Raw genomic sequence first — 25,358 nt, 5'->3', positions numbered from 1 at the left:
AGAGACATGTGTGCCCCTCCTTTTGACTATTGGACTAACAGGATAATGGGTCCCAAAGAATTAGATTTCCTCAAGAGTCTCACTGGAGAAGGAAAAGATTGGGGTTCTGGGTGCAAACCGTCAGGAGAGCTTGTTTCGTAGTTCTGACAGCTTATCAGTTTGCTTTGCAGGACCAACCAAGATGTGTTTACCATGAGCAAGATCACACCTTGAGCCTTCTATTTAAACTTCATGTCAGGACTCCAAAGATAGACTTAGGGGGTTTACTGAACCAGCCCCTTAGTTCTTCTTCCTAGTGCAGTCTCATTGAATAAATTTCTTTCACTGTTGTCTTTTTTAGCTGTGTTATGGAGGACAGGTAGCTTGTTAGGGCGGCCAGAGTCCAGGCTTCATTAACTGCAGGACATCCCTGGTTTGTACCATTTGGTGGCGCCATTCTCAAGGCTGTACACTTTTCTGTTCTAGCACTGAAGTTGATAAGGCTCTGGTGAGAGCCTCTGAGTTGGAGGAAACAGTTGGGGTATTGTACGCAGGGGCATTAGATTCGGGGAATATATCTATCTTTAATGAGTAAATGTAACTCCGTAGGTTCCGCGATGCACACTCTGTAACAGGAGATTTCTCTCTTGCTTGTGTTCCAAGAACACAAAACGTTCAAGGGAGCACTTAGGGGTGAAGCGGGAGGATTGCGACCGTGACAAGTATGGATGGTTGTGAGATTGAGAAGCAAGCAAAAACAATTTTAACGCTGTATATTGAGGAGCCCTGAGGAAATAGTTTCTTCCTACTCCTTACTCTACCGTTTGAGGTGGACACGCGGCAAACGCACACTCGGGAAGAGATGACGTCATGCAGCTTAAAGGTAGCTCGTATTTTCACTTTTGTTATTTTTCTTGAGACACGCTCTCAAGGCTGGCCTCGAATTCCTGATCCTGCTGCCTTCATCTCATAAATGTTGGGATTACAGACGTGTGCAGTCATGTTCTGAGAGGTAAGATTTTTCTCTTCATCTCTCGCAGTTTGAGGAGGTAACAAAACTTGCAGTAGCTTCCATCCTCAAGCGCGGCCTGTCGTTACCATGGACTTATTGAGTTAGGTCCTTTCACTGAGTCTACGGTTGCTTCTAAAGTGCGCCCTAGGACGATTGGTTCTGCCCTGACTAAATGGTTTGCCCGCAGTAGCTGACGCGTTCGGAGCAATCTTGATCCCTATCGGACGCCGTCACCGGCTCTTGCCTAACCCCACCCATTCTGCGGGCCCGCCTCTCCAGCCCGCCGCCGGAGGCCCCGCCCCTACCTGGAGGCCCCGCCCCCATGAATCAGCTGATCTCGCGTACCCGCGGTGCAGTCGGGCTCGCGCCGGGAGAAGAGCGCGGAGCTGCGGGAGCGTCAGGTGAGCCCGCTCGGGTCCGGGCGGTCCTTGGGTTCGAAGGCGGGTCGGCGGAGGTGCGGGAGCGCGCTGGGTTGGCCTGCGGGGACGGCGCCTGCCTGTGAAGAGCTCCGGACGTGGTGGCTCGGCCCGGGTCCCACCCTCCGGGTCCCAGCGCCCCACTGCCGTGGTCCGAGCTGTGTGGCATTCCTTCGGGTCCCCTCTTCCCGCCTCCACCCACGCTGCTTACGCCCATCCGCTCAGAGGGTTTTTTGAATGCCCACAGTGGGCGCCCAGCTGGCTAGACAGTGAACCTTGCTGAGTGTCCTAGGTGGGTTTGCCCCAGGATGCATATCGTGGGGAAAAGTGAAGGGGGGCGGGGAGGGTCAGTGGTTTGAAACAGCGTTTGCTGAAAATGAAAAGGACTTTGGTATTAATCAATGGTAGTTTGACCAAATCCCTAAATGTATCAAGTCATCAAAGGAGTCATCGTGAAGACAGGAAAGAACACTGGAGCGATCTTGAGGAAATGGTCCTCACATTGATGTTGGTCCTCCAGGCAACAGGGCTATTTGCAGACAAGCAACTGTAGATTTGTAGAGGCAAGCTACTGTTTAGTACTTCTGTGGTTACCAAAGAGGGAAAACACACTGGTTGAATTGGGTGGTCAAGAGCAGCACTTTCTTATAGACTGACTGCTGTACCCAAATTAAGGTTCTTACTCTGTTGCTCTCTTATTTGTATCTGTTTTTTAAATGACTGTCAAGGATAAACTTGTGTGATGTAGGTTTATTTGGAGCAGGTACAAAAATGCAAAAAAGCAGTAGGCCATACTTTTTTGTTTTTATCATATACCTGTATGTATTAGTGTTCTCTAGAGTCACAGAACTTATGGAATGTATATATTAAGGGAATTTATCATAGTGATATACAGTTCACAGTCCAACTAGCCCAACAATGGGAATGGGAAGTCCAAGAATCTAATAGTTGCTCAGTCCCACGAGGGTAGTTATTTTAGCCGGTCTTCTGGATAAGCTGGAATCCTGAAGAAGTGGGTTCCAATAGATGTGCTGGCAAGGGAGTACAGGCAGGCAAAGGAGAGAGCGCCTTCCTTCTTCCAATGTCCTTTATGTAGGCCTCTAGCAGAAGGTGTGACCCAGATTAAAGGTGTGTGCCATTACACCTGGATTTGGAACTTGCTTTGTCCCAGGCTAGCCTTGAACTCAGAGATCTGCTTGCCTCATTCTCCTGGGATTAAAGGCGTGTTCTACTTTGCCTGGGCTTAAGCTTTTCATGACCACTATGCCTCAAGACTTGTGTTGTCCCATGTCAAGATCTGGGTCAAAAGCCTGTGTATTCTAGACTCAAGATCTGGATCACAGGTGAGCCATCCATTTCTGGATTGTAGTTTGTTCCAGATGTAGTCAAGTTGACAACCAGGAACAGCCATCACAATGTGTTAGGTAATGAAATCAGTGAAAGATTTCCTGTTTACTTTATATTTTGATTCATTAACTCACTGTGTAGCCCAGTCCGGCCTAGAACTTGTGGAGTTCTTGCCTGAGCATCCCAAGTACAAGTGGGCTTTGTCATCCAAAGAGTGAATTGTAATATTTTAACCTTCTGTTTAGTAATAGAGGCATAGTGGTAATTCCTAGGCTTTGGATCTAGAAATACCTTGAACAGCATCTTTCTTTGAGCCTCTTTGCCTCAGTTTCCTTATCTCTGCACTGGACTTTTCTGGTATTAGTACCTACATGTATGGTTTATGTATCATTTATTACTATGCCTGGACCCTCAGAAATGACCAATATATATTAACTCTTTATAGTTAACTACTTTCTTTTAGTAGTATATCATGAGCCAGGCTACATAGTGACCTTTTGTTTTTTAAAAGTAGGAAAGAAATTTTGAATGAAGCGGAGTTACGTTTATTTTTTTTTAAAGATTTATTTATTTATTTATTTAATGTATATGAGTACACTGTAGCTGTCTTCAGACATACCAGATGAGGGTATCAAATCCAATTACAAATGGTTCTAAGCCACCATGTGGTTGCTGGGAATTGAATTCAGTCCTCTGGAAGAGCAGTCAGTGCTCTTAACCACTGAGCCATCTCTTCAGTCCCAGGGTTGGGTTTATCAAGAAAAGGTTATAACACAGATTTAAGCACTGGCATGAACAGAGTGTGGGAGAGTGACAGGTAAGAAGGTGGTAGCAAGCACCCTAATGAGGTACAAGCTTCCCTGTCTATAGTCAGCAATAGATAGTAGGACTCTACAGTGGACCCAAGCTTCTCTATTGTCAGTCTCTGATAGAACAACTATAGTCATTTCAGATATAATTTTATAATTTGTATTTAGAAGAAAAAAATATTTCAAGCTAATCTCTAGTAACTTTGGTATTTCATAAAGGCATTTTAATATGGAAAATATGCTGATATAATCTACACCTAGTTAAAATTTATTACTTCATAAATTATGGCTAGTATTGGCAGATATAGAGTTCATAGTTAAGAAAATTCAAAGCTGTTTCTTTTTTTTTTTTGGTTTTTTGAGACAGGGTTTCTCTGTGTAGCCCTGGCTGTCCTGGAACTCACTTTGTAGACCAGGCTGGCCTCGAACTCAGAAATCCACCTGCCTCTGCCTCCCCAGTGCTGGGATTAAAGGCGTGCGCCACCATGCCCGGCTCAAAGCTGTTTCATAATGTTAAAATTTGAAAGCCTGGGCCAGTGAGGTGGCTCAGTAGGTAAAGGCACTTGTCACCAAGCCTGATGATTTTAGTTCAATTCTGAAATCCACGATACAAGGACTGAACTGACTGCTGTGAGTTGGCCTCTGACCTACACACACACACACACACACACACACACACACACACTAATAAATGTAACACTTTTTTTTTTAAAACATAGTAGCCTATAGTAGTACTAGACAGGTAATTTGGGAAGAAAAATTAAATAATGTTTAAAAACTACATTCATCTATTTAGATAATGTTTGATTTGTAGTTTGGGCCAGTGTTGAACTCTCATTCTCCTGCTTCAGCTTCTGGGCTGCTGGGATTACAGGTGTGTCCCACCGTACATACCCCGACTTTGGGCAGTTGGACAGTCTTTACTCTTTTTTTTTTTTCTTGGATAATTTCTTTATTTTCATTTCAAATGTTTTACCCTTTCCAGGTCTCCCATTTGGAAACCCCTTATCCCTTCCCCCCACCCCCTCTGTCTTTATTTTTAAGTGAAGAGACTAGTGAGAATATTGTTGGAGTTCTGGTTTTAGTTTTTGTGTAATTAGCTGAGTCTAAAATAAATAGTAACTGTTGCTAAGTCTGAGGTCTTATGTAGCCAAGGCTCCTTTTAAACATGTTATATAGTGAAGTAGTCCAGGCTGGCCTTGAACTCTTGGTTCTGTTTGCCCTGGAGTGTTGGGATTACAGGCCTACATCCATCCTTGCCACGTTCCTCTAACAGTACTTCTAAAGAAGGCCACCAGCCTGTAAGAGCTTTCTATAGTTGTTCTTTCTCTTAATGAAGCAGAGGTGATGTTGGAGAGAAGGCTGTTTTCTTTTGTGACAGGGTCTGCCCTGGTCTGCTCTCTCTTGCTGTGATAAACACCATGACCAAATGCATTTTGGGGAGAAGAGGGTTTATGTGGTTCATACCACCCCATCACTTGAGGGAAGTCAGGGCAGGGATGCAGTCAGGAGCTTGGCCAGCACTGGTGGCATGGGCAGATGTAGGCCTGTAATCCCAACACTCCAGAGGCAAAAGGACCAGGAGCCGTGGAGTTTGAAAGCTCCTTGCTGACTTGTCTTCATGCTCACCCTCTGCTACCTTTCTTATACCTCCTAGATTTATTTGCCCAGGGCTGGCACCTCCCACAAAAAACCAACCAGTTCAAGGTTTCAGTCTGTTACCCAGACTAGTCTGGAACTCACTCTGTAGTTTAAGATCTCCATCTCCCAGGGCTGGATTGCAGGCACGGACCACCACACCCTGCTTTTGTGAGACAGGGTTTTTCTGTGTAATCCCTGGGTGTCCTGGAAATTGCTCTGTGCTGTTTTGGAACTCAGAGATCTGCCTGTCTCTACCTCCTGAGTGCTGGTATTAAAGGCATGCCCCACTATTTCCTGCCTTAAAGAAAGGATTTTAGTGGAGAATCAGGCACAGGTGTTATCTAGTTCGAGGCCAGCCTGGTCTACAGAGTGTGAGTTGAAGTGCAGTCTGGTCTGTATATGGTCTGTTCTAGTATAGCCTGGTCTTCATAATGACTTGCAGGGCAGCCTGGTCTATCTACACAGTGAATTGCAGGGTGGCTAGCATAGTGAGACCCCGTTTCTCCCCGCACCCCAATCCCATTCTCCACTTCTCCACCCACAAAAGAAAGAAAATAGTTTTTCAAGATGGGCACACTGTGATGTCTGCTTGCAAATCCCAGTACTCCAGAGATGTAATGAGGAGATTTCAAGTGGGAGAGCAGCAAGGGCAGCGTAGTTCTAGGCCAGCCTGAATTGAGTTACAGAGTACGAAGGGTTGTGTTTAAGTGGTGTGTGTGTGTGTGATGTCAAAGACCCCATGTCAAAAAAAAAAAAAAGACTTCTTGAGGATTGTGTTTAAGTGTCTTATATGAGAAGTCTTGGTGGCTTTTGAAATTACAAAGGGTTTAAAATATGAACCCAGGCATGCCTGTAATCCCAGCATAGAGGCAGGAGGGTCAGGACTTAAAGGTCATCCTTGGGTATATAGCCTTTGAGGCTAGCCTGGGGCTACAAAGGACACTGACTCAACTTCCAAGAAAGTTTTTTAAGTAAGTGCATTTCCTTATACTTATTTATTTAAAGAACTTTCCTTCAATAAATTAGATTATAAAGTGGCTAGCAGTTTGGTAATATAAGGAAGTCAAAAGAATCCTTTCTGTAGATCCATGCTTTAACAAACATTTTAAAAATTGCATTTATTTACGGTGTGTGCTTGTGTTTGCCAGTGGGAGTGGAGCTCAGAGGACAGCCTGCCAGAGCTTCTCTCCTTCGTCATGTGACCAGATAAGCTGCATTCTCACCTGTGTTTTCTGGGGCTTCCTGGTGCTGGTCAGGGTTGTAGATCCTGCTCATCCTGGGATGGATGGTCTCTACCTACGTGATCTCAGGGATTCATGAAATCTCGGAGCTCAGAGGACCATTTTCAGTAGGAATTTGGGAGACAAGAAGTCAGTACCTGAGACATCAAACTGAATAAACTATAAAATATTCATAGACTGTTATACCTAATCGCAAAATGTACTTCAGTGTTAATATGAGCCTGGGCAAGTGTAAGGTGAACAAGCAGGGAAGAAGGTAGGTGGTGGCTGAGATGGTACAGGAGGACTGCTCTGGTGGCACATCTGACGACCCTTGTTGCAGTCACTGGGAGGAGTGCTGTGAGCACATTGTGGCTTCCAGACCACTTGGCTCCGTTCAGAGCTTCTACAGAATGACATGTACTGCAGAGTCCAGCTACAGTAAAGGTAGATTGTTCTTGCTAGGAATTCTTTTTAAAAGACAGTCTTGCTATATAGCTCCATGACTTTGAACTCTTGATCCTCCTGCCTCTACCTCCCAACTGTTGGGATCATAGATATATGCACTACACCTTGCTTGTTTGTGTGTGTGTGTATGTGTAGGCTACAGGTCATCATCTGTCTTCCTCCATCTCTATTTGCTCCATCCATCCATCCATCCATCCATCCATCCATCCATCGAGTCTCTCATTGAATCTGGAGCTCACTATTACAGCCACGCTGGCTCTCCAGTAAGGCTCAGGAATCCTCCAGTCTTCATGGTGTGCTGTTCCCCCCATGCCTCCTCAGAGCTGGGTTTAGCCATGCGACTGAGCTGGCTTCCACATGGGTGTTGGGGATCTGCGCTGAGGCTCTTGCGCTTGAACAGCTGGTTCTTTACCCACCAAACAGTCTCCCTAGCCTGTGTTTCTTTTTTCAGGAGACTTTTTTAACTTCACTTTCCCATTAATGACCAAACAATTTATTTTTTAAAAGTAATAAGAAGTGGCAGCTTTTATGTCAGTGCTTAAGAGAATCTTGGTGAACTGCGACAAAGCATGAGGTTGTTCTTTTTGGTGTTGCACTCATTTTCCTGCCAGGACCCTGAGTTTCCTGGACTTAGCATGATGGTGTGTTTAGCTTATGCCCTTTGTTTGGTTTTGCTTTGTTATTTGATATGTAGTTTAGACTGCCTAGACTCATGATCTTCTTGCCCCAGCCTTTTGTGTGCTGGGACTGTCAGCATGCAGCACTATGCCTGGCTTAAAAAAGATAATTAAATCAGTAAGTTATTGATATACTTTTATAATTCTTTTAAGTTTGAAGAAGATGCACAGGTTTGGTTTTTTCCTTCCAATTCTCACAAGTAAAAGATGGGATTCTGAGCAGTTCATTTTGCTGCTAGTGTGCTAGAGAGATTAGCTTTTGTCTCTCTAAGTCCACAAATTGACCGACTGATCCTTCTCTTAATTACCAAGTGTTTATAAACACTTTCCTTTCCGGGTCATCCCCATTCCCTTGCTCACATGACCTGTGTTAAGATGTTGTTGGTAGCACTGACCAGATGATGACATCTGGCTAGTGCTAACTCCAGTGTTTTTTCTTCCACCATCTAAACATATTTGAGCCAAGTTTTCAGTTTAAATTTGGGGCAGCTTTCCAAACAAAGGTAACAAGAATGATGATAGATCTCTTTAAAAATAGCAGTGAAGTAGAATAATCCAACTGCACACCAACAGGAAAATAGATAAACTGATTGTTCATGCAGTTGAATATACTTGCCCCTAGTAAAGTGAATGAATTAGGTCTATACGTATCCAAAGGACATTCTATTTAGTGAAAGAGGCAAGTGCCAGATGGTATTTCTGTACAGTAAGATCTGCTCTGTTCAACTGCGAACAGTGGCGTTGGTCACATATATGGATTTAGCTAATGAGAGTGAACAGAGTGTATTTATAGAGATGGTGGTCACTGGCTTCAGCTCCATGTGGAGCTACTGAAAAGGAGCTTACTGCAGTGGCATATACTTCTACTCCAGTCCTGCGAGGCTTAAACACAATTGCGAGCTTCAGGCCACCCTCAGGGGCAGAGGGAAGCAAATTTGAGATATTTTATTATCTGTTCAAAACGAGGTGGTGAGGACATGGGCTTGGTAATTTATTTTTATAAATGACTAAGATGGTTTTGGGGAACTACACTTTAAATTTTTATATTTATAACCAGGGCTCTTTCCCCGTATACATTATTTTGCTTTGTAGCTTTAAAGTAGTAGAGTCTGAAACAGCTCTTGTCTCCTGCAGAGAGGCAGCAGTGTGCCTGGCAGCTCCTCTCTGCAGAACTGTTCTTTAAACAGCGAGCCCTGTTTAAAGGCTACAGAGAAGTTGGAATGGCAGGGGTTCTTGGGAGAGTGGAGCATAAAACCATCTTGAAATTTTAAAGTGCAGGGAGCAAATTCATTCATAATGCTGTGAAAGGAATTTGGATATAGACTGACTTTACCAAGATTTTATATTGTCATGAAGTAATGAGTACTTTATTTAATTTGAGTTGGTTATAGTAGTTAATAAATGCATCATCTTGAGATTGTAATTCTAACAGCTAAATATCAAATTCTCAAGATACTGTAACAACTTATGCCTCTTATGCCATGCCAATATTATAAAATATTTCATAGGAATTTTACTGATTTTGGAAAGCTAATTTTTTTTTTTCTTTGAGACAGGGTTTCTCTGTGTAGCCCTGGCTGTCCTGGAACTCACTCTGTAGACCAGGCTGGCCTCGAACTAAGAAATTCGCCTGCCTCTGCCTCCCAAAAGCAGCAAGCTGCTGGAAGAAGGGTTAGGTGTGGGGAGAGGCTCAAAGAGTAAAGGTACCAAGCCTGACCACATTCATTCAGTTCCCTCGACTTGCAGGTGGAAGGGGAACTACTGTCTTCCAAAACTTGTCCTCCGACCTTCATGCACTGTTCTCCACCCTGTGTGCACACAAACGCTCACACACGCACACAGTCTCGCTCTCTCTAAATAAATGTTGAAAAAGTTAGCAAACAAAACAAAAAGACCAAGCAACTATAAACTGAATATTGGGGCAACCTTCAGATAGTCAGAAAAGGGCTGAGCCTTCCCTTAGGTCCTCCCTTAAAATGTAGTCAGCTCATTTGTAGTGGTTAGTATGGGTACAAAGTGTAAAAACCTTCATGCTTTCTGACCTTCAGGAGCTTAAGTGAGGCAAGACTTAGTAAGGGCATTAGTCTCTAAGAACAAAGTTATAAGTAATAAGTAGCTTTCTAACTAGGCATGGCTTCCTTTGTGCTTTAATTTACTGAGTCCCCCTACTCTGGGGACTAAAGTGTGTCTTGAGGAGACGCTGGGATTTGAAGTGGCTTTGACTGTTCCAGTTGGTTAGCATGCCTGCTCTTACCCGTGAGTTGTCCCCAGCCTTGCATGCCTGGTAAAAGGTGTCAGTGGCAGGGTATCCGGAAAGAAGTTATTGGTATCTAGAATATTTGTTGTCAAATATTAGAGTCTAAGAGTGCCTTAACTCACATGTAAACACAGAAACCAAGACTTTAAAAGCAAATAATCATTAAGTATTTTACCTGTATAAAATACCAGGCTCTCTTAAATTACTATATCCATAGTGTGAACTCTGGCTTATTTTGTTATAACAAATTATAACTCAAATTTCAAAAAGGAAACACTAGTCCGGTGTAGTGGCTCATATATGTAATCTTGGGATTTACAAGGTTAAGGCAGGAGAATTGCAGAGTTCAAAGCAACCTGGGCTACAGTGTGAAGTTCTGTTTCTTAATTCTGCTCCACATATGGAGACAAAAAGAAACAAATTGTGGATGGCTACTTGAGAATCTAGTAACTTTGTGTCTAAGTCATTAGTGCTGTTAGTTAATCTGTAAATTCCTTTCAGAGCTCATGATACAGTTTGCTCAGTAGTTCTGCTTTCTGGTCTCTGGTTTTAATTTTTTTTTTTTTTTTTTTGAAACAAGGACAAGAGTCAGGTGTAGCCCAGGGTAGACTGTAGCTGAGGCTGGTCTTGGCTTTTGATCTCTTTCCACCTTCCATTTGCAGTCTACACCATGCATGCCCAGTTTACTTCCTGTCTTAGCGTGTAGTCATTTTTAAAAATTACAGTATGTATGCAGTATCCTTGTGTGTGTATCCTCATGTCTGTGTGTGGGGGTGTGTCTGTGACATGGTGAGCTTGCAGAGACCAGAGGATAACTTTTGAGAGCCAGTTTTCCCTTTTAGACTGTGGGTTCCAGGGATTAAACTGAGGTTGTCAGCTTTGGTGGCAGGCTTCCCCACCTGGCCATCTCACTGGTCCTGTTCAGTTTTAATCACTAATTATAATTACTCTTGTAAAAATATTTGCTTTTATTTTAATCAAAATATCCTATGCAGAGCTTGGGATTAAACCCATGGCCTTGGCCTTGTTAGACAGATGTTCTACTTCTGAATTGTATTCTTGCTTCCAGATACCCAGGTACCAGTGTAAGAGAATGGCGGCACATTCTTGTATTCTCAATACTCTCTGAGCAGAGATGAGAATTGCTTCTTCAGATGTGAGAATAGCCCAGTTACATAGCCAATTGTAAGCCAGCTAGGGCTAAAAGAGGAGTGACAGGGAAGAGAGAGAACACAAGTTAGCTTCCTTTTGTCTTGAAGATACTGCCTTCTCTATAGTGTGCTATCACATTAGAAAAACATAAGCTCATAAGATAGTACAGTGGATCTTTGGTTACGGGCAGATCACTTCAGCCCAATAGTTTGTGGCTAGCCAGGACAACATGTTAAGACTTCATCTACCCACATTCCCTACCCTAAATAAAAACCAAGTGCATTGAAGAAGCAGAATGAAGTCTATAAGAAGTTAAAATCTGGGAGTCATGTACTAAAAATTATAGCAATTTTTTTGTTGTTGTTTTGTTTTTCGATACAGGGTTTCTCTGTGTAGCCCTGGCTGTCCTGGAACTCACTCTGTAGACCAGGCTGGCCTCGAAGCTCAGAAATCCGCCTGCCGCTGCCTCCATTTTTTTCTTTTTTCTTTTTTCTTTTCCTTCCTTCCTTCCTTCCTTCCTTCCTTCCTTCCTTCCTTCCTTCCTTCCTTCCTTTCTCTCTCTCTCTCTCTCTCTCTCTCTTTCTCTTTCTTTTTTCTTAAGAATATAGGTTCCAAAAGTGGGAGTGGGGGGGAGGGTATGGGGGACTTTTGGGATAGCATTGGAAATGTAATTGAGGAAAATACGTAATAAAAAAAAGAATATAGGTTCCAAGTCCCTTACTTGGAAATGTTGAGATATGTTTTGGAACTGAGATTTTTCTCTCGTGAACACTGTGTATAACTGTATTATGTAGTAACTCCCCTGGGATCTGTGTTAGCTTGTGATCATATTGATAGTTCTGCAACAAGAAGGGCAGGGCAGTATTTACCCTAGACAAAATAACAGCCCCTCATTGGTTCAGGTCGGATTTTATACTTGGCTAAATTGAGATCATATTGGATTCTTGCTGTGAAAAAAGAAAAAAAAAGGTAGCTTTCAGAGTCTTTGACTTTGGATTTCTGATTCTAATATAATGGAAGTACAGATGGTTCATAGCTCTTCTTTTTAAAAACAGGATCTTGCATTCGATTTTCCTGTCTTAGTCTCCCAAGTTATGGGATTATAGGCATACATCACCAAGGTGGCTTATAGCGTGCCCCACGCCTCTGCCCCCCCCCCCCACTTTCTTTTTAAAGATTGTTTGTTTGTTTATGTGAGCACGCCAGGCATTGGTGGCGCATGCCTTTAATCCCAGTACTTGGGAGGCAGAGGCAGGTGGATTTCTGAGTTCGAGACCAGCCTGGTCTACAGAGTGAGTTCCAGGACAGCCAGGGCTATACAGAGAAACCCTGTCTTGAAAAACCAAAAAAAAAAAAAAAAAAAAAAAAAAAAATTGTTCTGAAAACACATAAATTTTATTGCTTCTTGGCCTTTTGGCTAAGATCAAGTGAGTACACTGTAGCTGTACAGATGGTTGTGAGCCTTCATGTGGTTGTTGGGAATTGAATTTTAGGACCTCTGCTCACTCTCATCAGCCCCACTCGCTCCGGCCCAAAGATTTATTTATTATTATACATAAGTACACTGTAGCTGAGTTCATACTCACTGGAAGAGGGCAGGCATCAGATCTCATTACAAGTGGTTGTGAGACACCATGTAGTTGCTGGAATTTGAACTCATGCTCTTCGGAAGAGCAGTCAATGCTCTTTACCTGCTGAGCCAATCTCACCAGTGCTGTCTCTTCTCTCTTCTCTTCTCTTCTCTTCTCTTCTCTTCTCTTCTCTTCTCTTCTCTTCTCTTCTCTTCTCTCTCTCCTCTCTCGCTCTCTCTCTCTCTTTCTCTCTCTCTCTTAAGCAATGATAAGAATTCTAGACTAGACCATATTCTTTTTGGAAATTTCCAGATCTTGATATTAAAACAGCATCTTTATACACAGCCCATTTCTTCCTTACAGGAAGCTGTGTAGCCAGTGGAATCTAAATGTGGTGTCACTTTGATAAGAACCAAAGTTTACTTAGTTTTAGTGCATCATTTGATGGTTGCGTCTTTCTGCTGTGAAGGTGGTAGTAGCTTGCAGAGTGGTATCCACTGAGTCTAGCCTTGGCCTTTGGCTAACAGAAAGAACTTAACAGCTACAACGATTAGCCTAGGTTGCCTGTCTGCTGATCTGTGGAAAGGCCTTGAAGGTAAGTCAGCCCCACAGTTTCTAACTTCAAGTTATCGCTGTTTATACAGTGTCTTTATCAGAGTTAGTTAGGACAATACAGGCCAGTGCAAGAGAGAGCCTGTTAACAGAAGAGTAACAGGGTATAGAGCTCCTGTCTCCATGTAGCACAAAGACTGACCTCACCAAGGGAGAGGCATCTTTGAGGAGCCCCATAGTTGGCCTATCTTCAGTTTAAATGTTATGTGAATGGAGAAGCAGTCATAGACATGCCAGAGAAACAACATTATTGTTGGCTTATGTTTGTTTTGTTTTGACTGTGTTAGTGCATAATTGAGGAGAGGTGTTAATGGAGTTGGTAAATCCCCCCGTAAGTGTGTGAGCTTTGGACAGCATGCTCTCCTTAGTTGTCACTTCTCTTCTTTCCATGACTTCCTGAAAGAAGTCAAACATCTTAAAGCCTTTAAAACAAAATGAAGCCAGATTTGGGCTACATATCTATAATTAGCACTTGAGAGGATGAGGTCAGAGATCGTCAGTTTGAGGCTAGCCTGGGATACATATAAAGACCATATTGAAAAAGAAAGAAGGGAAAAGTTTCTACAATATTATTAAGGAAAATGTCTGTAAAACAGAATTGAATTTTCTCCCCCTACCTTTGTAGCCCAGGTTAGCCTCACACCCTCTATGTAGCTGAAGATAACCTTAAATTTCCTGATCTGCTTCTGCCTTGTGAATAGTTGGATTACAGGCACGTGCCCATTTTTGTGCACGGTGGGGGATAAAACCCAAGGCTTCATGCATGCACTATGCTACCCGAGCTGCCTTCCCAGCGCTACATGTGAGCTTTATACTGTTGCTCTGACACATTGCTTCCAACTCTGTGGCCTACAGTGTTGCTTACTACCATACAGTCCTGTAAGCCAAACGTCTGCTATGGGCTTAACTAGGCCAGGAAAGGTTCTTTGACTGTCTTTTTCTGCAGGTTTTCCCCCAGGTTGGTAGGTGCCACTCCTTCTTTGGCCTTTGCATATTTTGAAGTCAGACATGTAGCATCTTTTCACCCAGCTTCCTTATCATTTCTTTCTTTCATTTCTTAAAAATGTCTTTGTATGCTCCTTTATTCTGTGTGTTCATGTGTATACATGCATTGACATACATGCACATGAAGGTCAAAGGACAATTCACAGGGGTCCATTCTCTTTTCCCACTGTATGGATCCTAGTTACTGAACTCAGGTCATAGATCCTGGTGACTGAACTCAGGTCAAGTCAGACAGACTTGGCAGCAAACACCTTTACCCACTGAGCCATCTTACCAGCCCTCCTTTTTTTTTTTTTTTTTTTTTAAATTAGGAAAGTGTGTGTGTGTGAGTGTGTACATGTAAGGGCAGGCAGGTGCCTGAAGAGGCAAGAAGTGTCTGGTCCCCCTGGAGCTGGAGTTATAGGCAATGGTGAGCTGCCTGGCATGACTTCTGGGAACTGCACTTGTGTCCTGTGCAGAAGCAGTGCTTGTTCTTAACTTCAGAGCCATCTTATAACACTCCACTTTTGTTATATATTTTTGCTTTCTTTTAAACCTCTTCTTTTTTTGAGTCTAGCTCAAGCTAGACTGAGACTCACTACTCCAGCCCATGGTGGCCTTGAACTCATGGCAGTTCTCTTGCCTCAGCTTCCTGATAGGTGGGGCCATAAGTGCCATCATCCTCAGTTTACAGCAGTTTTGGTTATGCAGTCTTGATGTGGTGGATCTATTTCAGGAAGTGAGATGTGGCTGTATAGTTCTATGCCCTCCTAGAAGGGTCCTCTGGCTCCTGCGGATAGTGTGAGGATGCAATCTGAAGTGCACCCCTTGGCCTGCACAGATAGCCCAGAGTTAGCATTTCCCTGCACACTAGGAAGCGAGCATCTTACTAAAGCTAGTTAGCATCACCAGCACAGATTTAGGAGCAGTTAGGAATTCTGTGTACGCAGGGCAGTGGTGGCACACACCTTTAATCCCAGCATTTGGGAGGCAGAGGTAAATGGAGTTCTGAGTTTGGGGCCAGCCTGGTCTACAGAGTGAGTTCTAGGACAGCCAGGGCTAAAAAAAAAAAAAAAAAAAGAAAAAGAAAAGAAAAAAGAAAGGAAAGGAAAGGAAAGGATCCTGTGTGCTAATAGCATTAAGTTTATTCAGATTTACCATCTGTTTATGGTACCTCTCATCCAAATTTGATCCCAAACCGTTCTAAATTAAACACTTACAAGGTAGAAAGTAATTTCCTCCGGATACACAGATGGGAAACAGTGAGAATGCCAGGCAGTCTGGAGTAAACAGATGGACCTAGATCCCCCTGCCAGTGTGCGTTGTTTGCAGAGCAGTGACCATGCCATACCAAATTATAAATTTGGTCCCAGTATTATAAAGTCTACAGAAATAGGGCTTTGTTCTTGTACTTTTTTAAAAAAATGAATTTTGGTGCCATTAAAACTTGGAATTGTTAAATTGAAATGCGTCTGGTATTTCCTTTGCGTGTTTGTTTTACTTTTTTTTTTTTTTAAACATTGAGTTTTAAACTCATGGGTCATTATTTTCAAACAATAAATACATTTTATTTAGCTCTTTTCACTGAGTGATTATTGTGTTTTGAAACAGGGCTTGTTGTGTACCCAGGCTAGCCTTGAACATTGTCTTTTTTTTAAACTAATTAATATATTTATTCACTGTGGTGTAGTGTTTATGTAGCCTAGGCTGGCCTTGACCTCAAGATCATCTAGCATCCATCTGCCAAGTGTTGAGGTCACAGGTGTGTGCCACAACAACCAGCTTGGCTTTGAATTTTCAGTCTCCTGCCTCAGCTTCCTTAGAGCTGGAATTGTCATAAGCTACTATACCTGGGTTTTGGGTGGATGCTTTTATTTTATTATTTGGAGGCACAGACACTGGAGAACTAATCCAACAGAGCCCATGTGTGTTGAGTGCTCTTCCATTTAACTACATTGGCAGCAGTTTTAGTTTATTAAACTAAGATGGGAACTTCATTGGCATTCCAGGCACCCTGGCCAGCTGTGTTGGAAAGAAGTGGCACGGAGTGCTGGTGAATGTTCAGCTCGTAGGCACAGGTGCCTAGCCGTCAGCACTTCCCACAACTAATAAGTAATGTCACAGAGCTACTGATTGGTTAGGGGGAAGGGCTTCTGCCATACCAGTACTCAGCCTGTGTAGAACAAATGGCAAATGCTGGGCCTGGGAACCGCTCATTCCAGATCCACATTTCTACTAGCCCTTCCGGGTCTGAAGCTTGTTAGCATTGCATTGAGATTGTCTTGGGGGAAATTACCACAGAAGTTCCAGTAATGGAAAATGTATTTTAGTTAAACACAAAGAAATTGAATAATTAACATTTGTGTTCATTACTGAAAATTAGAATGACTTGGATATGATACATTACTGAGATTTAAAAAAAAAAATCTTTCCCAGTTGGAATTTAAGTTTTTTTTTTTTTAAACATTTTTTTTCTTTTTGGTTTTTCGAGATAGGGTTTCTCTCTGTAGCCCTGGCTGTCCTAGAACTCACTTTGTAGACCAGGCTGGCCTCGAACTCAGAAATCCGCCTGCCTCTGCCTCCCGAGTGCTGGGATTAAAGGCGTGAGCCACCGCGCCCAGCTGGAATTTAAGTTTTTATATGTTCCAGAGTACTTAAAAAGTAACCTTAATATAGGTATTACCTTTCTATCACTGTGATGAAATACCATAACTATAGCAGCTTATAAAAGAACATGTTTAATTGGGCTTAGAGTGAATAAGGGCTGACAGCGAAGGCAGAGTGGCAGCAAGAGCTGAGGGCTCACATCTGGAGCTGCAAACAGAAGGTAGAGAGTGCATTGAATGCTGCTTGGCTCTTGAAACCTCAAAGCCTGCCCCAACAAGGCTACACCTCCCAATCCTTCCCAATTGGGGACCGAGGATTCACATAGATGGGGACATCGTTTGCGATCACCACAGTCTCTATGATTGTACTGAATATGTTGATTTGCAGATTGAATTCCTTCTTTATAATAATTTTTAAGAACCTGAAAAATCTGTTTCCTGGAACAGTTACCTTCCAGCCTTTTCTTCTTTGACATTGCATTTGATGGCCAGCAGGCGTTTACAAGCTCAGTGGGCAGGCTCAGTCTTGGTATTTGACTTTGAGTAGGCAGGGAATGAAATAGTTGAATAGTTTCTCTGAATACTTGTCACTCAGTGAATGTACACTTGTTAGAGGCCTGCCCTCCCTCTCCCCTCCACCTCCAGTCAAAGAGATAACAATGGCGGAGTATTCCAATGTCCTCCGCTTCTCTCTGTGCTTACCTAGTGTTCTCTATTTAGGTCTTGAGAGAGCTTTTGCTAATGGGATGGTTTGGTGATGGAGTACTCCTCCTGACCGATGGACTCAAAGAAGAAAAGGTAAAATCATTTTTTTTTTCTTCCTGTCCTTCTAGGAAAGCACAACAAACAACATGGTTGAAATCAATATTTTTTGAGTTTGATTTTCTTTTTAGTGGTATTAAGTAGAAGCACATGGTTGCATTTGTAATTGGTAGCTAAAGAGACAAAATTATTTAAATAAAGGTGAGTAGAGAAAAGTTGTTATTTTCTTATGCTTATAAAGGGATTTTATTATCTTGAAACTCTTGTAGACATCCTTTATTTTAAGTTTCAATCTGTACTTAGAAAACTACTCACAGAAGACTAAATTGTGGCTTTCCTTCCATAGATTGTTAAGCTCAGTTTTATTTTATTATTATTATTATTATTATTATTATTATTATTATTATTATTATTATTATTTTGAGATGGGTTTCTTTGTGTAGCCCTGGCTGTGCTGGAACTCTGTAGACCTGGCTGGCCTTCAGCTCAGATCCGCTTGCTTCAGCCTCCTTAGTCCTGAGATTAAAGGCATACGCTACCACTGTGCAGCTAGCTCTATTATAATTTAAGGAAATATTGTTTAGCAAAAGTAGAGACATTTAAAAAACTTTTCTGTTTCTACTAAAATAGAAAAATATGTGTTTGCTAGAAGCAAGCAAGCAAAAACATCATGTATAGCACACAACATTGATCATAGCACTTGTTAAACAGAGGCAATCAGATCTTTGAGTTTGGGGCCAGCCTGGTCTACATAGAGAGTTTCAGGCCAGCCAGAGCTACACATTGAGATCCTGTCTCAGTGGGAGGTGTGGAGAGAATTCTTCCTTAACAGTATAAGAAAAGCATAGAAGACTGTTGTCAGTTAGGAATTTGATTTTTTTTTTTTTTTTTTTTTTTTTTGGATTTTCGAGACAGGGTTTCTCTGTGTAGCCCTGGCTGTCCTGGCACTCACTCTGTAGACCAGGCTGGCCTCGAACTCAGAAATCCGCCTGCCTCTGCCTCCCAAGTGCTGGGATTAAAGGCGTGGGCCACCACGCCCGGCTTAGGAATTTGATTCTTTAAAAAGTCTAAATAATGGAAAATAATAGAGGGTCCTCAAAAAACTTGAACTAGGCAGATAATGGCGGTATACACTTGTTATCCCAGCACATGAGAAGTTAAGACCTGGGAAATATGAGTTTGAAGCAAGCCCGTCTCAAAAAACAAATATTTATAACCGCGCCCCCCCCCCCCCACAAAGATAGTATTGCTGTATAATCATAAAACAGTCTCACTGTGGGGCATATATCCAAAGGGAAGGAAAAGGAAATCCATATGTTGATAAGAAATATGCACTCCTCTGATAGTGGACAAAATATGAGGTCAACTTAAGTATTCATTGATGGGTTAAAAAAAAGTTATGTATACAGTCAGTGGCCTATATTCAGCCATAAAAAGCATGCAGTCTTGTTATTTGCAGTAACATGCATGGGCGTTTTGTTGAGTGAAGTAAGTCAGGTATAAAAAGCCTGATACCACTGACCACATCCTCTTACTTACATGTGGAAGGTAAAAAGATGGTCTCTTGAAATTAGAGGGTAAAATAATGCTTTCCAGAACATGGTAAGAATGGATGTGGTTAATGTATCCAGTGTCTTTGTAAAGGAAGCCTGGAATGTTCTGTCAGACTGTAGGGTGAATGATATAGATGGTAATGATCTCTCTCTCCTTGCCTCCCTCCTTCTCCTTCCCTCCCCTCAATCATGGAGACAGAGTCTTACTCTGTAGCTCCAACTGAGAATGCTTGACCCCTAGTCTCCCTACTGTTGGAATTGCAGTTGAGTGTCACCATCCCCAGTTTTGTGTATTTCCAGATAACTAGTAGAAGAGATTTTGAATGTCCCAAATGCAAAGAAATAGTCTATGCTTGATGTAAAGAATATGGTAATTACACTGACCACAACATATACATGCATGTGTAGAATTAACATATTGTTGTACTCTCTATATATGTCCAAGTACATGCCAGGTACAAATGATACCATTTAAAAACGTTAAGAAGTAGTAGGCTGGGACAGTTGTGCAGTGCTTGCCTGGGTTCAACCCCCAGCACCGCAGACAAATGTAAATCAGTTAGCTTTAAAGTCAGCAGGAAGTGGAAGATTTCAAGTCCTCATGTTGGTTTCCATCAAGTTAGAACATTTGTGCTGCCAAATTATAAAACATAAAAATATCTCAGGCCTTATTTATTGCTTAGAGGCAAGTAATTTATGGGTTTTGATTGTCCTCTAGCCTTTTATATAAATAGTGTTATCTGGGCTCTGGTGTCACACATAACCAAAGTGTAAATAAAGCAAATGTTAATTAAACTACCTGACCCAGCTACTCCTAGGTCTGTGCTAGTAGAAGGTGCATTTCAAGTTCACCACTCCCCTAACCTCCCAGGATGTATGTACCCGGTCAAGTTCACCACTCCCCTAACCTCCCAGGATGTATGTACCCGGTCAAGTTCACCACTCCCCTAACCTCCCAGGATGTATGTACCCGGTCAAGTTCACCACTCCCCTAACCTCCCAGGATGTATGTACCCGGTCAAGTTCACCACTCCCCTAACCTCCCAGGATGCACCCGGACAGACAGAAGAAGAAAGCAGTCTCAAGAATAATTGCGCGCCAAGATAACAGCTTTGAGTTCTGGGAGTCATTGTTTTATTTTGTTTTGTTTTTAAATGTTTGTAGCTCAACAGAGGCAGAAGGATCCAAAGAAAGAGGCCTAGTCCATGTCTGGCAGGCAGGATCCTTTTCTCTAACACCAGAGAGGTTGCCAGGCTGGGGTGGAAAGACAGTTCTTCAGGCAGCCCTTGGTGTGAGGCATGGAGTTCTTCTGACTGAAGGTAAGGGAAGGCCCACAGCCCTGCTCGTGCCTGAGTGTGAGGTCAGGCAACGGTTACTGACTACCGCGGGCTCTTTGTGAGCTTTGCGGCAGCTTGTACCCCTTTGTTCTCAAGGTACATCTGAACTCCCTTTACAGAAATGACACTCGTCTGTACATTTAACACTTTCTGTGAACTGCACTGGAAGGGGGAGTTGTAGTTTACAGTTTTTATGGTAGCCAACACATAACTGCCCTCATGGAAAGTTGCCTAGAGACTGTTGTGGCGTACCAGGACAGCGACGCTAATAGGAGCTGGGACCTTGAACACGGTTGAGGGCCAGGACTGACCAGAGAGTTCACCATGGCACCTTGTTCCCTCAGCTGCCGTTGTTCACAGATTAGCGAGAAGTGAGTGCAGAATCTAAACTGAGCGCCATTTGTCAGAGCTGTCTTCCTACTGCCCCTGTAGCCACAGGCCACAGTGTCTCAGTACAGTGTGCCATGGTGGATCTGTCCATCTAAAGTAGAGACACATAGATACTCACTTTTAATCTTGTTGCCAGTCTATCATAGGAAATTTGACTTGAGTCAAGATTCTCATTGGTTTCTAATTTTAAATTTATATTTTTATTGTAGGAACTAAGAAGAAAAACCTAAAAACTAAGAAGCAGCTTAAATCTGGGTTTAGAGGTGTTACAAAATAAACATGAGTATATGAGAGTTTTTTCTATGACACATTTTAAATTGATATTTAATTTAATAAAATATATGTATTTTATTAAGATTTTAGGAAATACTTGAAAAATGTGAACTATAAGTTCAGTATATACTATCTATACTGTGGATCTCAAGAGTTCTTGGGAGAACTCCGGTGGTCTTTCTCTTTTTTGGCAGTTCTGAGGATTGAACCTGGGGCCTCACATAATCCTAAGGAAACTCTGGTACTGAGCTATAGAACTAGCCCTTGTTGTAAATAAGGTGTTTGGAATATGTTAATTACAATGCCTGAAAAAACCTTTATTAAGTAAGATATTTGGAGGCCTTTTACTAACGTGGTACCATTGACATCTAGAGTTAGGCCAGTGAGCTGGCTCAGCGGTAAAGGCATGTGTCACACAAGGCTGGCAGCCGAGTCTGCTCTGCATCCGCATGAGGGCTGAAGGAGAGAACCCGCTCCTTGGAGTTGTCCTCTGACCTGCACACGTGCTGAGGAGTGAGCCTCCCCCACACCTCACGTACACATTAATAATCATGTTTTTAGTAAAAAATCCTGTAGAATTGTAGTCAGGGTGTGGTTGCTGGTGTAGGAGGCTGAAACAGGAGGGTTGCCACAAGTTTGAGGCTAGCCTGGGCAGCATGGTTAGTTCCAAGCCAGCCTAGGTTTCAGTGGGAGACCCTGTCTCACAGAAGCTGGGACAGTTGAGGGAAGACTTCTCATTGTTTTCATGTTTAAGCAATATCATGCTTCTAAGTGTCCAAATTACAAAAAGAATGCAGACTCGTCTCAGCTGGGGATGGATGGAGCTCAGTGGTGTAGTACATGCTTAGCCCGGAAGGACCTGGGTTCAGTCTGTAGTTAAAAAAAGAAAAAAGGAAAAAAGAAAAGAAAATTTTCATCTCATAGCATGGCACATGGTGCTGTTTTCCAGGAGGGAGGTTGGCACAGCAGGACTTTTGTCTCGGGACTGCTGGCTGCCTTTATAGTGGCCTGTGATGCCGTGCTTCTTATGGTTCCTTTGTAAATTCTCATTTCAATCCAGAATGCGGAAAGATGAGTGGAGCGAAATGCCCTCGGCTTCTGAGTCTTTGAAGGTCTGAAGGTCTTTGCTGATGCAATGCTTAGCTAGCTCACTAACCCCTCTCCTTTCTCTTTTGAACCGTAGATGGTGAGGTCTACAGCTTTGGGACCCTTCCCTGGAAAAGTGAATCAGCAGAAATTTGTCCAAGCAGCCCCCTTCTAGAAAGTGCCCTGGTTGGGCATCATGTTATTACTGTGGCAACAGGGAGCTTCCACAGTGGAGCAGTGACAGAGAGCGGGGTGGTGTACATGTGGGGAGAGAATGCTGCCGGGCAGTGTGCGGTAGCTAACCAGCAGTATGTGCCGGAGCCGAGTCCTGTCAGTATTTCTGACTCGGAGACCAGCCCTTCGCTAGCAGTTAGGATTCTGCAGTTGGCATGTGGCGAGGAACACACACTGGCATTGTCACTCAGCAGAGAGATCTGGGCATGGGGCACCGGCTGTCAGCTGGGCCTCATCACCACCACTTTCCCAGTGACAAAGCCACAGAAGGTGGAACACCTTGCTGGACGCGTGGTGCTCCAGGTGGCCTGCGGTGCATTCCACAGCCTCGCACTTGTGCAGTGCCTCCCTCCTCAGGATCTGAAGCCAGTCCCAGAGAGATGCAATCAGTGCAGCCAGCTGCTCATCACCATGACAGACAAAGAGGACCATGTGATAATATCGGACAGCCATTGCTGCCCTTTAGGTGTGACATTGTCCGAGTCTCAAGCAGAAAAGCATGCCAGCGCTGCTGCCAGCCCTCATCCAGAGGCACTGGGTGAGCAGGGAGAGGTGTTTGAGAACACCGTGGTAGAAGCTGAACTGAACATGGGGAGCAGTCAGACCACAAGTGGCAGTGCCATTTCCTCCCAGCAGAGCATCGTGGGAGCAGCTGAAGTGTCTTCTGCCAGAACAGCTTCATCATACCCAGACACCCATGCGGTAACTGCATACCTGCAGAAGCTGTCGGAGCATTCGATGAGGGAGAACCATGAGGGTGGAGAAAAGCCACCCCAGGTCCAGGTAGCTGCTACATTTTATAGCATAAATGTTATTTGGAGTTATAAAGGTTATTTGGAGTTAAAGTTTTTGTTTTTGTGTTCCTTTAGGAGCTGAAGTCCTAAGTTCAGCAGTTTTTTTTTTTTTTTTTTTTCTCCCTTAATCAGGCTGCTATAATTCTGTCTCTAGGCTCTAAGCAAGCCTAGAGAGGAGGGAGCCTGTGCTAATTCAGAAAGATGTCATTCTGGGCTTGCCTTAGTTAGAAATGGCTTGTATTTTGCCATCCTGGCTGAGGCACCACATTTTGGTAGTCCCCAGAAGAGTATAATCAGTATAACCATGGCTCACAGAGCTGCTTCTGGACTGGACTGCGGTGGGTGTCTCTTCTGAGTTCCTAAAACTCTCCCATTTAGCGAGGTTACTAGGTTGCAGAGCGTTTAGTTGTAGGCAAGCGTATAACAACTTAGAGTTTCTAGACTTGGTTCTGCATGTCCATAATTTAGGAGGCCAAAGCAGGAGGATTGCTATGAATTTGGGGCTAGCCTACACTACATAGTATCAAGCCAACAAGGGCTGCAATTAACACTGTCTCATAAACAAAAACCAAAAACAAAAGTAAAAACAAAAAGAGAGAAAAGAAACGAAACTTAGAGGTTTTCCATTATGTTTCAGGTTTGTTGTATTTTTAGTTTTGTTTTCAGTTATTACTGGTCCTTACTGGGCTTTATTTGAGGTGAGGAAATATTTTCTATTTTCTTATTCTCATTGTATTCTCACTGAAGACTTCAGAATGGGTGACACCACTGCTGGAAACAGTGTTCCAAAAAGACGGTTTCTGGTTTGCTCTTGGGATTACTGGGGATTTGCGATTTGCTTTGTGCCAAAGGTGGTAGTGGGAAGGAAGCAAGCCATCTAATTAGGAATGAACTGTTTCTGTTCTTTTTCACTCAGGGGCTTTACAGCCATGAGAGCTCTCAGTTCTTTATTCCCAAAGCTACTGTCAGAGTAAGAAGGTGGGGTGTTTTTAGAAACAGTCTTGGGTCACACAAACTCTTTGAACTTGTTGGTATCTGACTTTTTTTTTTCAATTAAGAGTAAACTGTTTATAAGAAAAAATTCTAAACAAAGCAACATTAATTTACCAAGAATGTTTATAGAAAATTCTTAGACTGTATGTGTTTATAAAAAATTTTGATTTTGCCTGGTCTTAAGTTTGAGGCCACTTCAGGCTAACAGAGGTTTTTGTGTCAAAAACAAACACAGAAACGAGTTTGTCCTTTTAGAAGTCATTCCTCTATTAAATTTAAGGTTGAAAGCTTATTGTATTCAGCTCATTTGGGTATCAAATTGCCACTATTAAAATTCTGTATTCCAAAAATAAACCAACAAAGATATTTCACTTTCCTTTGAACTTATTTTGATAAATTAAGTTTTTATTATGTATATTGGTTTTGGCAGTGTGTGTTCCTATTAAATTTAACTTAATCTTTGTAGGTAACATTTTAGCCTTACACTGAGCAGAAAAGTTTATATGCTGTTGTTCTTTGTTATTGGTTGACTCTAAATTCTAAAATTATGTCTTTAATCAAAATGGCTAGTAATTAATTTTTCCCTACTTTATTTGTTTAAATACAATTGAATAGCTAGAATGTAGCTCAATGGCAGAGCACTGGCCAATTGAGGTTTTCATCACCTCAAATAAGGAAAGATATAAAAGTATACATGTATGCATGCACACACACACACACACACATATACACACATATACACATATATAGTACATCATTAACAGTAGCTTAAGTCTATGGGCAGTGATTTCTGCCTTGCCTTGCCTTTCCTCCTCTCCTCTCCTCTCCTCTCCTCTCCTCTCCTCTCCTCTCCTCTCCTCTCCTCTCCTCTCCTTTCCTTAATGGTTAGCGCTTCCTTCAGATGCCCTCAGGACACCTGTTAGGAGCATCACAGATACAACAGGAACACAGGGCGGGAAGCACAGTAGGAACCCTTGTCATGAGAACTAAGAATTAAAGGCAGAGTACTTGCCTTTAATTGTTCGTAGTTTTCAAGCCTCTGCTGACTGTTTTAATTCGATTACTTATTTGCATAGAAGTAACTTCTACGTTTCTAATGTGTAAATATGTAATTTGATAAACTACATTGAGTGCCTGCTGTATGCCAGATACTGTGATAGGCACTGGGAGTTACTTGAAGAAAAT

The 25,358-nt window shown here is 42.7% G+C and overlaps 1 protein-coding gene across 3 annotated transcripts in view; it reads left to right on the top strand.

The window, feature by feature from the left end:
- Nucleotides 1-487: 487 nt before the first annotated feature.
- Nucleotides 488-25,358, top strand: part of Als2 (alsin Rho guanine nucleotide exchange factor ALS2) — a 72,604-nt gene continuing 47,733 nt past the window's right edge. The window contains exons 1-5 of one of the 3 annotated variants that reach the window (XM_021164704.3): nt 488-991; nt 1,179-1,392; nt 17,472-17,549; nt 20,231-20,385; nt 22,250-23,169. In XM_021164704.3, the coding sequence (XP_021020363.1) occupies nt 17,530-17,549; nt 20,231-20,385; nt 22,250-23,169 (1,095 nt within the window). In that variant the 5' untranslated portion in view covers nt 488-991; nt 1,179-1,392; nt 17,472-17,529. Of the gene's footprint in view, nt 992-1,011; nt 1,393-17,471; nt 17,550-20,230; nt 20,386-22,249; nt 23,170-25,358 lie in introns of those variants that run through there. The other 2 variants (XM_029482838.2, XM_085837611.1) reach the window with 2 other exon arrangements.

Source organism: Mus caroli, unplaced genomic scaffold (assembly GCF_978045245.1).
Source record: "Mus caroli unplaced genomic scaffold, Mus_caroli_1 scaffold_1, whole genome shotgun sequence".
Classification (NCBI taxonomy): Eukaryota; Metazoa; Chordata; class Mammalia; order Rodentia; family Muridae; genus Mus; species Mus caroli.
Note: the sequence above shows the minus strand (reverse complement) of the source record. Positions and strands in the feature narration are given on the sequence as shown.